Source organism: Hibiscus syriacus, unplaced genomic scaffold (assembly GCF_006381635.1).
Source record: "Hibiscus syriacus cultivar Baekdansim isolate YM2019G1 unplaced genomic scaffold, ASM638163v2 tig00110386_pilon, whole genome shotgun sequence".
NCBI lineage: Eukaryota > Viridiplantae > Streptophyta > Magnoliopsida > Malvales > Malvaceae > Hibiscus > Hibiscus syriacus.
The window spans coordinates 743,963-757,938 of record NW_024062716.1 but is presented as its reverse complement, the minus strand read 5'-3'; the positions used below and the strand labels follow the sequence as shown (position 1 = coordinate 757,938).

General features: G+C 34.3%; 1 protein-coding gene across 1 annotated transcript; it reads left to right on the top strand.

Annotated features, from left to right (window-relative positions):
- Nucleotides 1–704: 704 nt before the first annotated feature.
- Nucleotides 705–6,604, top strand: LOC120122307 (peroxidase 70-like). The gene is made up of 6 exons (XM_039141461.1): nt 705–710; nt 1,558–1,565; nt 4,892–4,898; nt 5,484–5,696; nt 5,771–5,965; nt 6,041–6,604. The coding sequence occupies exons 4-6, from the start codon at nt 5,490–5,492 to the stop codon at nt 6,587–6,589; spliced, it is 951 nt and encodes a 316-aa protein (XP_038997392.1). The 5' UTR covers nt 705–710; nt 1,558–1,565; nt 4,892–4,898; nt 5,484–5,489; the 3' UTR covers nt 6,590–6,604.
- Nucleotides 6,605–13,976: the final 7,372 nt, after the last annotated feature.

The window sequence follows — 13,976 nt, the reverse complement described above, 5'->3', positions numbered from 1 at the left end:
GATGAATATCGAAATTAGTTGTCTTTAATTCATGTAATAAGAGGAAAATTCATGGAACAAAAAGGGTGAAATGCCTGAACAAATCATGGCAGCTTTACACATAATGCCGATAAATTAATGAAAATATCAGCGAAACAAACAGTATTAGTTGATTTGAAATTAAATTTCTCCTCACATGGCTCCAAAAACAACAGGAAAGTCCTCACATGAGAACTAGAATTCTGCATTATTAAAGTAGATCAGACACAAGCAAAAGTCCTACAAACAGTAGATAATGTCGAAGAACAAGAATGCCATTCGCAATCGAATTCTTAATTAATTGAAATTACCGAAAAGATGATCTTCCAAACTGCCCATAGGTATGTATTCGTAAACCAAGAGCCTCTGATCCCCGGCCGTGCAATAACCAATCAAGGTGACCAGATTAACATGGTGTAACAGGCTCAGCATAAGAACCTCAACAATGAATTCTTGATAGTCCTGAAGACCGTCAAGATTAAGTTGTTTCACTGCGACGATCTGGTCGGATAGGATAACATATTAGATCGAACTCACACTTCAAAAGTTACACAATAAGTGATATAGACAACAGATGGAGGAAATATGACAAAACATATACATGAAATTAAAAAGAAAAGCAGAAAATTTACCTCCCCTTTCCAATCGACCTTTGAAAAACTCTTCCGAATCCTCCTTCCCCAAGCAAATTGGTTTCCCTGAAATTCCTTGTTGTCGTTGCTAACTCCCGGAATGTGAAACTACGCACCCCATTGCCTTTGGAGCCATGTCCCTGATCACTTCCTTTCTTATGCTCTGTTACCAAAATTTTGAACAAACTAATAATCGAATCCACTGTGAAAGAAGAAAGTTTCCCAAGAAATTTGGTGTTAGAATCCTTAGCATTACCTTCTAGAATTGCCTTTCTTCTCGTAGCGCAGGAAACTGGTTACAAAAACGAAGGACAAGTTAACAGATAAGCAAGATTGTACGGAAAAGTAATGAGAAAAAGGGAAATGAAAAGGGAACCTGAGGAATCAGCTGAATGGCGAGAAGTGGTTCGACTTCCATTGTCAATGTCGATCCTTGAATCTTTAGAACGAGGATTAAAGCAAGGGAAACAACTCATCTTCTTTCTGCTTATCTCCACAATGTTGTGGTTTTCCCCAAGCAAAGTCAGGACACCAAAGAATTTCTAGTATTCCGTTGAAATACCATCAAATTAAAAAGACGAGAAAGAGCACTGACCCCTTTGAAGCGAGCCAATTGGTCCTCATTGACGCGGTGCAAAAGAGCATCTGAACTGATAGCAAAAACATGAGTCACTTTATCCGACAACTGAGCCTCGATCTTAGCTCCCATTTGTACCAGCTTTTGCTTCCAAATCTACAATTCACCTAATAAATGATGTAACAAAAAATGTGGCAACTAAATGAGATAGTTAAAGCAATGGAGAATAGAGAATAGAGAGACCTATTTTTTTGGGTTAAAAAAATGAAATACCTTCACACCGGAATCGGAAGCTCTAGAGATGGGTTTTTTATGGAGGTTTTCCGTGAGAAGCTTGCGTTTGAGAGGGTTGGAGGACGGCGGACGAGGTGGCAAGGGGCACTTGATCTTAGCTGTTGCGGCGGGGGAGAGTTGTTAGTTTGGATCTGGCGGCAGAGTGTTCTCCTTAGATGATTTTGGGTGCTTTCGTTTGGATTTTGGAGGGGTAGGGTTTGGGAATAAGCATTCTCCATCTATCTCTCAATATCGTGTTTCTTGGTAACATGAATGCAAAGAGAAAAAGGGAAACATAGGTTTAGTGTGAACTGACGATCGAAGGGAAGAAGCGAGAAAGGATGAAAATTATGGGGGAAATTAAAAGACGACTTTTACAGATGACACACAATTAAAAGTGTACTCTATGTTTCTGCAAATTTTTTTGGATTATGACTATTAAATATGACACACATTATTGTAAGTCATAAATCGTTCAGATTTTAAGAAATATGACATTTTTTATGACACACATTTTTTGCAAGTCATAAATTAGCGTGTGTCATCGTTCATGTGTCATTAAAAGTATATTTTCTTGTAGTGTCGTTTGACCAGTGGTTCACCTCTTGACCAATGTTATGCAGTGCTAAACAAGAGCAGCAAACCCTAGCTCCAATAAAGCCATGCCATGCGGGCCTACTTTTGGGTCGGTAGGGTTGCGGGTTGGCCTTCGGGTTTGGGCCTGACATAAAACCAAACAACAAAAAATAAATACTAATACATATAATACGTATAAATAATATAAATATATATAAAACCCAACATAATAAATATAAATAATATATAATTGTAGAATGTATACTCTATATATAATATAAGTATATACCATAAACATATAATATATATATACCATATAATATAAACAAGGTTGGACGAAAATATGTGTCTACAACCCCCAGGGAGGGTCATCGAAAGGTCATATTAAACGTTTAATAACAATATTTAATAAAAGGGACTCAAATGCAATAAAAATAAAATGCAGTATATTAATTTGAAATAAAACAAACATAAATAAGTGACCAAATCAAAATAAAAAAAGAAGAAGGTAAAATACCTTAAAAATGTATTGTTTTCTTTTCTTTTCGAATCGGGGAAGAAAATTGCATTCGCTCATTTTTTTTGAATGGGGAATGAGGACTTTTTTACATCTTTTTTGGGGTTTTATAATAACCCATTTACAGATGTTACCAAATGAAAAATAAAAAAATCTCAACTTTTTTGCTTTTGTTAGTATGTGCACGATGAATGCTGATGGAGTAATCAAAGGGGCCTCATCTGTGCTGGCAGCTGTCGTGGATGACAAGAGTGGGGGACCATTATATGTTGTTGATAAAGCACTCGGAACCATCTTGTGTGAAAGTTTGTTGTCGTTGGAGGGACCACGGTGCGAGTGGGAAGGCTTGCGACACTGCTTGGTAGCCATATTTGAAGCTGACAAGGCAGTGGTGCGTTGGCGGCTACAACTTCTCCATATGTTTGGGTTTAAGTAACAAAATTGCTACAATTCGACACAACAATAAGCTTTGACAACTCTACTCACTTAAGGTCGAATAAATAAAAAACGCCTCCTTAACCCCCCATAAGCTTAATGGAAGCGATATCAACAAAGCATATAGCCGTGGGGAACTTAATAAGGACGTATCTTTTATGATTTCTCATCAGACCTTCAATGCTTGCAAGCCTGTAGCTCCCATTCACAAAGGCATCGAATATAACTTGAGAAAGCCTTGTAAAGGAGCACACATGTCATATTTCAAAATTTTTTTCCTCTTGGAATCAGGAACGTAAAAATAATTGAATACGAGATAAAACTATAAATCAAATATAAAGAATACAAAGCATGATCCCTCCACCTCGGTGGTAAAATGACTAGATCAAGTTTATTTCCACTCAAGAAAACAAACATTGTGGGTCTTTTTGTTGTCAGGCCTTTTTTCCACTCAAGATATATAAGTTTATTTCTTATTTCAATAAAAATACTTACGACGACTAATTAATCATCATGGAATAAATTTATTTTAATATAGTTTTGATATAAAATATTTTTTATCGCATTAAGAGTGTAACAAAATATAGTATTTATTACTTTTAAACTCATCTGCAAATGCTAATAAATTATAATCACATATTTTTTTTATTTTAATTATATTTTCTTATTTTATATTTATTTAAACAACATTACTTTATATAAACACACACATTTAAAATCAATATTTGCTCTCTTTTTTTCAATTGTATACTTGGTGTTGCCATACCACATCAATAAAAAAAGCTGATAGTCAGTTGACCATAAAAAGAAGTTTATTTAATTTTTTTGACATAATGTCAAAATTAAGCCCCAATATTTACTAAAATGGTCATTTTGGTCCCTATTTCTTTTTTGGAGCTTTTTGAACCCCCAAAGTTTTATTTTGGGGTCAAAAGACCCCTCTATGGATGGAAATCGTTAGTTAACAAACCGTTAAGACTCCAAAATATGAGCCTTTTTACCCTAAAATAAAATGATGAGACTTTTGTTGAATTCAATGGTTAAATTGATATTTTTCTAGAGTTTAAAAGTCAAAATGACATTTGGGTCATCGAGCCGTTAACACAAACAGTACGAAAGTGACAACAATTTAATAAATCGATAATGTAAGTAATTGAAATATAACTTTTTTTAAAATCAATGACCATAAAGTAAACAAAACTGAAAGGAAAGTGATATTTTAATAATTAACCCTATATACTATAAGTAAAAGAGTAAGAAGAAAAGTAAGTGGGTTGTAAAAGAAAAGTGGAAGCTTCCAGCGGCCAAGGATGAACCATTAAACCCCAAGTATATATTTAATGGTTGAATTACTTGAAAGACACTCAATTATTAGTAAAATTTTAAATTGATGATCTAATTTGAAAAACTGATAAAATAGTCACTCAAATAGTAGATTGTCTCGTACAAGTCATTGCCCAGTTCAAAATGAAATGACGTTGCCGTTAGGAAATATTATTTTCGTGAAGATTTTCTCATTTTGGTAATTACAGCACATGCCATCTAAATATTAGTAAGATTACAAATATTTCACTTAATTTATGGTAAAATTACAATTAGGTCGCCTAATTTAAGAAAGACACAAATGAAACATTGGATTAAATGAGAAAGAAAACACATTTTGAGTTTTGACTTCTCAAAGATCATGGGACCCATTCGACGATTCCAATGGTAGAGTGACTGAAGTTGGTGAGAGGGAGGATATCACTAGGTAGAAGTCATCTAGTGGTCAATAACGTAGATCGAGGTTCAAGAATTTTAAAAGTTTTGCGACGCGATTTTAAGGTTTTTGAGTGAGATTCTCAAGAATCTAATCCGGTAAATTGAATTTGGGAGATCGAGATGAATCTTATGGTGGAAATTCGGGATTCATTGCCCGCCTCGTATGGCATTTCACGGTCCAATGACCTGTTTGTTACAATCTATTGAGTGACTCGTGTGTAAATTTTAGAAGGTTGGTGATCCATTTGTAATCCTGCAAATAAATGAATGAGTTGTGGTGTAATATACCCTTATTCAATTAGCACATTGTTTTGGAGGTCAAACCCTAAACATTAACGTCAACTTGTATCACAATTGTTATCATTTATTGACTTTGTTCAAAACTGGAACACAGGCGATGCGATTAACAATGTTTCTACTGCAATTTCTACGAATCTCAGCATATTTTATATATTAGCAGCCTCGTGTGTCTTAAAAAGGAGGTGGTAGCTTTGCTTGAACAAGCGGCCCTTGAGAGATGGTAAAAAAAGGCTCCTGAAAGAAACAGTCTAACGGTCTAATCATTGATCTGCAAAGTCCAAAACCAACAAATTCACGCATTTCTATGAAGTTCCTACGTATCTATAAATTACGCGACCGCATGCTCGACATACACAACACAAACCTCATCGAGATTAAGCCTACTACTTGCGTACTTGTCATGGCTTCCCGTAGTAACTTTCTTCTTCATGCATTTCTTTGGTTGGCTCTTGCAACCACTGCTTTTTCCTTATCACCCAAATTTTATGACAGAGTTTGTCCCCAAGCTTTGCCTGCCATCAAGAGAATAGTGCAGGCTGCTGTCCACAAAGAGTCCCGCATGGGTGCTTCTTTGCTTCGTTTGCACTTCCATGATTGCTTCGTTAATGTATGTTATCCTTGATTCATTTTTTGAAAAGTTTTAGTATTTGCATATAAATCTTCAACTGCATTGTGTTGCAGGGCTGTGATGGTTCACTTCTTTTGGATTCTACCCCTGCTTTCGAAACCGAGAAAAATGCACGTGGAAATTTGAATTCTGTGAGAGGTTTCGAAGTTGTAGATGAGATTAAGGCTGAAGTGGACAGAGTTTGTGGACGCCCTGTGGTCTCTTGTGCTGATATCTTAGCAGTGGCTGCTCGAGATTCCGTAGTTGCGGTAAAGTCCTTTATTGCCTCTAATATTTATCATGTAAAAACCAATATTTCTAAACGAAAACTACCATGATTGCAGCTTGGAGGTCCGGCATGGAAGGTTCGTTTGGGTAGGAGAGACTCAACCATGGCTAGTAGGGCCTTAGCCGACAGTGTGCTTCTATCGGCTTCAATGGATCTTCCTGCATTGATCAACAACTTCAAGAACCAGGGCTTGAACCAGAGAGATCTTGTAGCTCTCTCCGGTGGACACACCATTGGCTTATCAAGATGTTTAATCTTTAGGAACAGAATTTACAATGCAACCAATATTGACCCTGCCTTTGCCAAACAACGTAGAGCCACTTGCCCACGCACCGGAGGGAACACTAATCTCGCTCCTTTCGATTCTACACCTGCCAAGTTTGACACTGCATACTTCAGCAACCTAGTGAAGCAAAGGGGACTACTCACCTCAGATCAGGCTCTTTTCAATGGTGGCTCCACCGATAAACTTGTAAAGACTTACAGCTTGAACCCTGATACTTTCTGGAATGATTTTGCGAAGTCTATGATTAGGATGGGAAACATTAAGCCTTTAACCAGAAAACAAGGACAGATTCGTATCAACTGCAGGAGGGCAAATTGATGACAATCTCAACATCAACTAATTCTTGTTATTTTATTAATTGCATGGGTCAAAGTGTCTTTATTCGACGGCACTACTTGATAGAAATGTCACCTTAAGTGCCTCTTATATTGTTTCAATCTTTTCATTGTGATATTTTCAAGTGTATTTATTAAAATAATTATTAATATAAGTATCCTCGAGATTTATTTTATATCATATTATATGCAAATTAATTATTTGTATTTATATTCATGGTGAGGCTATATGGACATTATAGTTGTTTCAGAACGAAACAATCTTTAAAAGACGAGTCTGAAATTTTCTCATGGTTAGATTATATGGCCTAGCTTTGGCAAAGGCACTATCTCAAACATTGGTATAAGGAAAAGAGTTCTCATAATATACTATTAAAAGGAAAAATGTCAACAATTTAAACTAAGATCGAACTCAAACCGAAGAACACAACAATCATTGTTTAAGACACACCAATACACAACCCAACTATGAACAACCTAAACTTGACACCCTTTATATATAATTCTAGCTTTTGTGACGTAATCCGTAAATTATTATGATATCCAACGATCAAAACAATTTTCCAATTCTAATCTGTACAATTAGAGAGACATTTATAAATAATACTTTTAAAAGAGAAAACAACTTAATTTTGGAAAAGATCAGGTCTGAGAAAAACAAATATATTTAGACTCGCCATCAACCTTTGCGTTAGGTAGGTCGAACACTTAAAAATATCTTTTAAAAGGGTTTTAGGAAAAATAATTTTAAAAGAAAAAACGTTTTGCTTTTAACCAGAAATTCGTTTTGAAAAGGGTTCGAAGTTGATTACGCGTGGTGAAGGATGAGCACATTCACAGCGCCCAAAATTGGTACCTAAGCGATTATACGTCATCTAAATAATGAAAATTGCCAATTCGAATATGTATTTAAATTACAATATGTTTTTGAGAAATTTTAAAAAATATATTATTTTGTACGAACAATCCTCGAAAAACACACTCATTGTCAGTAAAGGCGCGTTTCTATAGATTCCTCATACGTAATAATATTGCCGTATTTTTTAATCATAAAATACATACATTTGATAAAATAAAAAACTCAAATACAAACGAATAACATTTTGTACGGACAATCTTCATAAACACATTCCTTGTCAGTCAATGCTCGTTTTCATTAATTATCCTCACAAAATATTATTACTTTTATTAAGACAATAATCTATGATAAAAAATAATCATACTGTACATATTACTTTTATCAAAACAAATAATATATACGAGTGTACATGATAATATTTGCACATATGATACAAGAATTATGATGGACTAAAACGTAATGGATGAAATCATAGAAAAATTGAATACAAATAATTTTTTTAAAAAAACATTAAGTTAAATCGCACATTTAAACACGGGAAAGAGACAGGAAAATAGATAAAGAACGCTAAATACACATATTAAAATCTAAATAAACCATCCATATATAGAACTAAAATGATAGATATAAAGATATAATGCTAAATATATCGGAACACACAACAATGGCCACCAAGTAATCATGGGATTATAATAAAATGCATAAAAAAATAAAGGGACCGATAATAAATTACAGAAAATTAAAACCTGGAAATAAAAGATTGAAGGATTAAAAGAAAAAAAGAAAAATGAAGTGCATGAATTAAAAAGAACAGAAAATTGAAGTGCTGAAATTAAATCAACATAAATATAAAATTGCACAAAATAAAAGGTAGAGGGCTAATTTTTAGAATTTTACGCAGACCATAAATAACACGATTCATACCCTAGGACGGGTCCTCGTGAGGTTGTAAATTAGTTTCGAATATTTTTTGAGAAATTAGTAAGTTAAAAGTTAGAAGTTAGTAAAAAAGTTAAAATTTTATCCGAGCCATAATAATGCGGGTTGTACCTCAGTGCGGCTCACCGCAAGCCCGTATTAAAAGTTTAATAACAATATTTAATAAATGGGGCTGAAATGTAATAAAAATAAAATGTAACAGATTGATTCAAAATAAAACAAACATAAATAAGTGACCAAATTGAAATAAAATAAAAGTAGTAGGTCAAAATAAAATAAAGTAAAAATTAATGAAATGATGAACAAAATGTTAATATGCGCTAAATATGTAGGGACTACTATGATTAAACCTAAACTCCTAAATATTTATTCTAATATTGCCATTTAGGTTAAAAAAATTAAACCTGAACTAAATAAACACACAAAGCTTTCTCAACTTTCCCTATCCTCCTACAGCTGCCGCTCCCCAACACAGCTCTATTGCCACACTCCAACCACCATACATCGGTGGTGGTTTCCTCCCTTCCAACCACCTTTATAGGCGGACAAACAAGCCTAAACAAGTACCTTATCATTGCCTTTTTAACTTCTCCCAACCCTTTCTTTTCTCTTTTGACCGAGAGCTCCCAAAGCCCATGGTTAGCCACCGTATTTTGGGCGAAAAAATGAACCTCTGACCACCACAATGGCCACTGAGCACACCAACACTACCCCAAAAAGATCCCAACTTTTCACCTTCTTCTATAGATAAAACTTAAACCCCAAGATGGTAAATCGACCCATAAAGACTTAAAGGCTTCGACTTTCTCCCCTCCGCTGACCTTAGTTCCGACGAGGAGTTCGAACAACCCCGGCAAGCAATTATACCCCTCTCATTTCTTATTATTCTACTTTGGTTCTAAAACCCAAATAAATTGGTACCGAAAATAAAAAAGATTAAGGTAAAATACCTTAAAAATGTATTGCTTTCCTTTCTTTTCGAATCGGGAAGAAAATTACATTCGTTCTTTTTTTTCGAATGGGGGAATGAGGATCTTTTTTACATCCTTTTTTTGTGGTTTTATAATAACCCATTTACATTGGTTACCAAATGAAAAATAAAAATCTCATCTTTTTTTTCTTTTGTTTGTATGTGCACGATGGATGCTATGGAGTAATCGAAGAGGGCTCGTCTATGCTGATAGTTTTCGTGGTGGACGAGAGAGCGGGGGGACCAATGCATGTTACTGATGAAGCACTCGGGACCACCTTACGTGAAAATTTGTTGTCAAAGGAGGGACTACGGTGCTGTTGGGAAGGTTTGTGTCCACTGTTTGGTAGCCACGGTTGAAGCTGGCGAGGCAGGGGTGGCGCTGGCGGCTACAGCTTCTCCATATGTTTGGGTTTAGATTTTTTTTTGTTAATAATTTGGGCTATGTCGGCCATTTGATTTAGGGTTTATAGTTTGGCAATTGGGGTATTGTATGAATAATTTGAAGTACTAGTAATGGTTTGTAATTGGACTATTTGGTTATTTGTTTGATTGATTCGTGACATTCTTTTCTTTTTCACAAAGGCAAAAAGGTACATATTGAAGTTCATGTACTCGAATAAACGAAAGCCCAACAATCTATTCTTTGCCCAAATAAAACCAATTTGATCTTCAAATTTATCCAAGTTTGATTAAAGGACTCGGACAAAATTAGGGTATTACAGATGTGTTTAAGTAACAAAATTGCTACAATCCGACTCAACAATAAGCTTTAACAACTCTACTCACTTGAGATCGAATAAGCCTCTTTAACCCCATAAGCTTAATGGAAGTGATATCAACATTACATTTGTTTTTTTTTCAAATGGGGGAAAATGACTTTTTTACATCCTTTTTTAGGGTTTTATAATAACCCATTTATAGTGGTAACCAAATGAAAAATAAAAATCTCATCTTTTTTGCTTTGTTTGTATGTGCACGATGGATGTTAATGAAGCAATCAAGAGAGCTGGTTTGTGATATCAATTATCGTTGAGGATGAGAGAGCAGGAGGACCAGTGTATGTTGCTCCTGAAGCACTCATGACCACTTGCCATGGAAGCTTTCTGATATTCGAGGAATCACGGTGCTGTCGGGAAGGCTTGGACCACTACTTGTTGGTCACGATTGAAGATGACGAGGCAGGGGTAGCATTAGAGGCTACAACTTCTCAATAAGTTAGGGTTTATTTTTTTGTTAATGGTTTGGGCTCTATGGACTAAATGAAAAATAAATATCTTATATTTTTTTGGTTTTGTTTGTATGTGCACGATGGATGTAGATATATATATAGTTAGAGAAAGTTGAAATAAGCTGGTTTGTGCTAGTAATTGTCATGGAAGTGGAGAGAGATATGGACCAGTGGATGTTATTGCTGAAGTACTTGAGACCACCTTGTGTGAAAGCTTGCTGTTATTGGAGGGACCCAGTGCTACTGGGAAGGCTTGGGACCATTGCTTAGTGGTTACAATTGAATCTGACGACGCAGAGGTGGCGTTGGCGGCTACAACTTCTCAATATGTTAGGGTATATTTTTTTTGTTAATGCTTTAGGCTATGTGGGCTTTTAGTTTAGGGTTTATAGTTTGTCAATTGGGTTTTTGTATGTATAGATTTCAAGTACTCATAATAGTTTGCAATTGGACTGTTTGGTTATTTGTTTTATTGATTATGTCATTCTTCTATTTTTCACATAGGCAACAAGGCCCAATTTGAAGTTCATCTACTCGTATAAATGATAGCCCAACAATCTATTCTTTGCTCGAACCAAATCAATTTGATTTTCAACTTTATCCAAATTTGATTAAAGCACTTAGAAAAAATTAGGGCATTATAGCAGCCCCTATTTTCTTGTTGTTATGAAACAAGAATGTAGCAAAGACAACTAATGGCCTAATTTCGTCTTACTTGCTTGCAACTCCACTTTTGGCACCAACATCCTTATTCAATCTTTCGTTGTTTTGGCAGTCTAAGTTTTAATCGAATAATTTTCTTCTTTATATCCAACAATCTTCTCATTTGATTTGCCTCAATATCTCAAATGTTGAACCAAATTTGGAAATAGTCTACTTGATAAGAAACTTTCGAAATTGCTTTCTTACTTTTCAAAAATTTCATTTTATGAAAATCTTAAATGAGAAACTTTGAAAATCGCTTTATCATTTTTTACAAATATCATATAAAAACATGTTAGTGGTCGGGTAACATGCCTTACTTCAAAGTAATGATTTTTTTCGTAGATTGGGCTCCTCCATTCTTGAGATTATGCAATTTTGAACTTGATATACTCTATCTTTAAATTTGATTTTCTCTTTTTAAGATTCTATTTTCATAAATATTCAATTTTCTTGAAAATATATAAAATGTTTATCTTGAATGTGCAATGTAATTGTCTATGTATGCAAATAATGTTTTCAGGAATGCAGTAATGCGATTCAAGCATAATCTAAGAAAAACACTCGTGAGAGGGAAAAACCATCCTTAATAAAAGGGAATATTCTGGAAATCTTCTCATGAGAGGTGAAAAGGTCTTTAACAAAGACAACGTTAGGATTTTCAAGGAAACAATCCTAAAAGACGAAGTTGGTTTCTACAGAAACTGTCTTAAGGAAGACAAGACTAAAGTTTTGGGAAACAATCGTTAGAAAGACCAAATTGAGCTTTCTAGGAGACATGTCCTAAAAAAGTTAAGATTGAGGTTTCTAGGGAAACAATCTTTAGAAAAATAAAATTGTTTTATCATAAAGGATTTTAAAGACATCCTCACGAGAGGGGAATCAAAGCTTTTTATGTTGTACGCCTTAAATGCAAAAATGAATGTCTGACGCAAAAATGCAAATTTATACGAAATGTAGGTCAATGATATTGATGTATGTTTTATTGATCATGGCCATAAATGGATGCTCACGAAGTCCTCGTTCTTGTCGTGATTGAATCTTCTTCGTCCTTTTTCACACTGGTGGGTATAATCAAATTTTCAGCTCACAGTAACAGGCTCTTCTTTCCCCAAACAAATTTTATTCGTAAGGTTCGGTTTTCTTTCCACTAGTTTCTGATTCAGAGCTTTCAGGTCAGAGAGTCTATTATCAAAGACACATCACCAATTTCCAGGAGGGATTGTTTTGTTTGAAAATGTTTTTATCCTCTTTCATTTTTTAAATATAAAAAACTTCAAAGAAAAACTTTATGACAACAAAATGATGCCCCTCTCTTTGGGTTCAAAATTGAAACAAATCATATGCACTTTTAGCCAATTAAGATTACAATGCTTTGAAAAGCGTCAAGACTAGTGGTAATTTTGAGGCTTAGGCTGATTTTGGAAAGGTAAAGTGTTTTGAGTTGGCTTTTTGATGTTTATATTTATAAAGTAGTCACGGTATTTATCTTTTGGAAACATTTACTGGTTCCAAGTTCTCGTGAGTACCATTGGGATGTGTGGCGCTTTATAAGATCATTTTTATGCAACAGTTGCGAAATCTTCATATTCGAGCCATTTTTTTGGGTTTTCAACTGGAAACCTCCTTTAGTTCGAAGATGCCTTTTGTAAGTTTTCATCTTGAACCCTCTTTTTTTAATTTTTTTTCTTATTTTTCTCTATCATGCATTAAAGATTTTAGAAAACTCTTTTTCTAGTAAAAACATTAACCTTGAGGTGCAGAGTGAAATTTGAAGATGGTCTCTCCCACTTAGAAATTCATTCAAGATTAGAAATGACTTTTAAGGCATGTAATATAGGTCAGAACTCATGGTTATGCTAGAAATAGATAAATAGTCTCAAACAAGTGTTTAACGGTGATTGAACCAATGGTCAATTCATTTTAATTCCTTCAATCTCGATTTGATTGATTTTAAACTACTTCCACACGCTTTTTATTTTCATCTTTTTAAGATCCACTAGACTCCCCTTTTTGGTTTTCACCCTAGAGTTCATCTCCTTTTTCTAAACCATTGTTGTCTATGATCTTCTTGTGAATCAATTATGGAACTTTGAGCCAGTTGTACTTGATCAACCTTGTGGTTTAAAGCTTGAAGGGTCATTTTATTTGATAGACTTCTTGCATATTGTTTTTGTCCTTTTCATTAGCAAATTTGGAATTCCACTTTGATTTGAACACATTCTCTGTCCTATATACATGAATAATTCCAAGTTTTTTTATTTGAGCACGAATTAATTCTTTGAGCACATTATACTTGGTCAACCTTGTAGTACCTTATTATTTTCCATTTTGTTTCATAAGGGTTAGCTTTTATAGAAAAATTAGAATTGTGGTCTTCACTCATACGAGCAAATTTTCCTTCACCTTTCCCCCCAGTGTAGATGTTGATCCTTGGTTAGGGTTAAATTGAAGAAAAATAATTTGGGTTCAAACGGGGACAATAATGGATAATTTTCTAATTTTTTGAAGGGATGGTATAAGAAGATTGTTCATCATTTCATACATGAAAGTCCTTACAAAAGAGGTATATTCAGGGTATAAATATCCTTGATCAACTTTATTCACATTAAAATAATGTAATTAATGCATGATAAAATTATTTTATTTTTTATTTTTTCATTTTATTA

Bases quoted from the DNA above. Each gene is read 5' to 3' on its own strand.
- LOC120122307 (XM_039141461.1), top strand. From the start codon at position 5,490: ATGGCTTCCCGTAGTAACTTTCTTCTTCATGCATTTCTTTGGTTGGCT. The intron at 5,697-5,770 runs GTATGTTATCCT...ATTGTGTTGCAG, and splicing joins TCCATGATTGCTTCGTTAAT to GGCTGTGATGGTTCACTTCT. The intron at 5,966-6,040 runs GTAAAGTCCTTT...CCATGATTGCAG, and splicing joins CTCGAGATTCCGTAGTTGCG to CTTGGAGGTCCGGCATGGAA.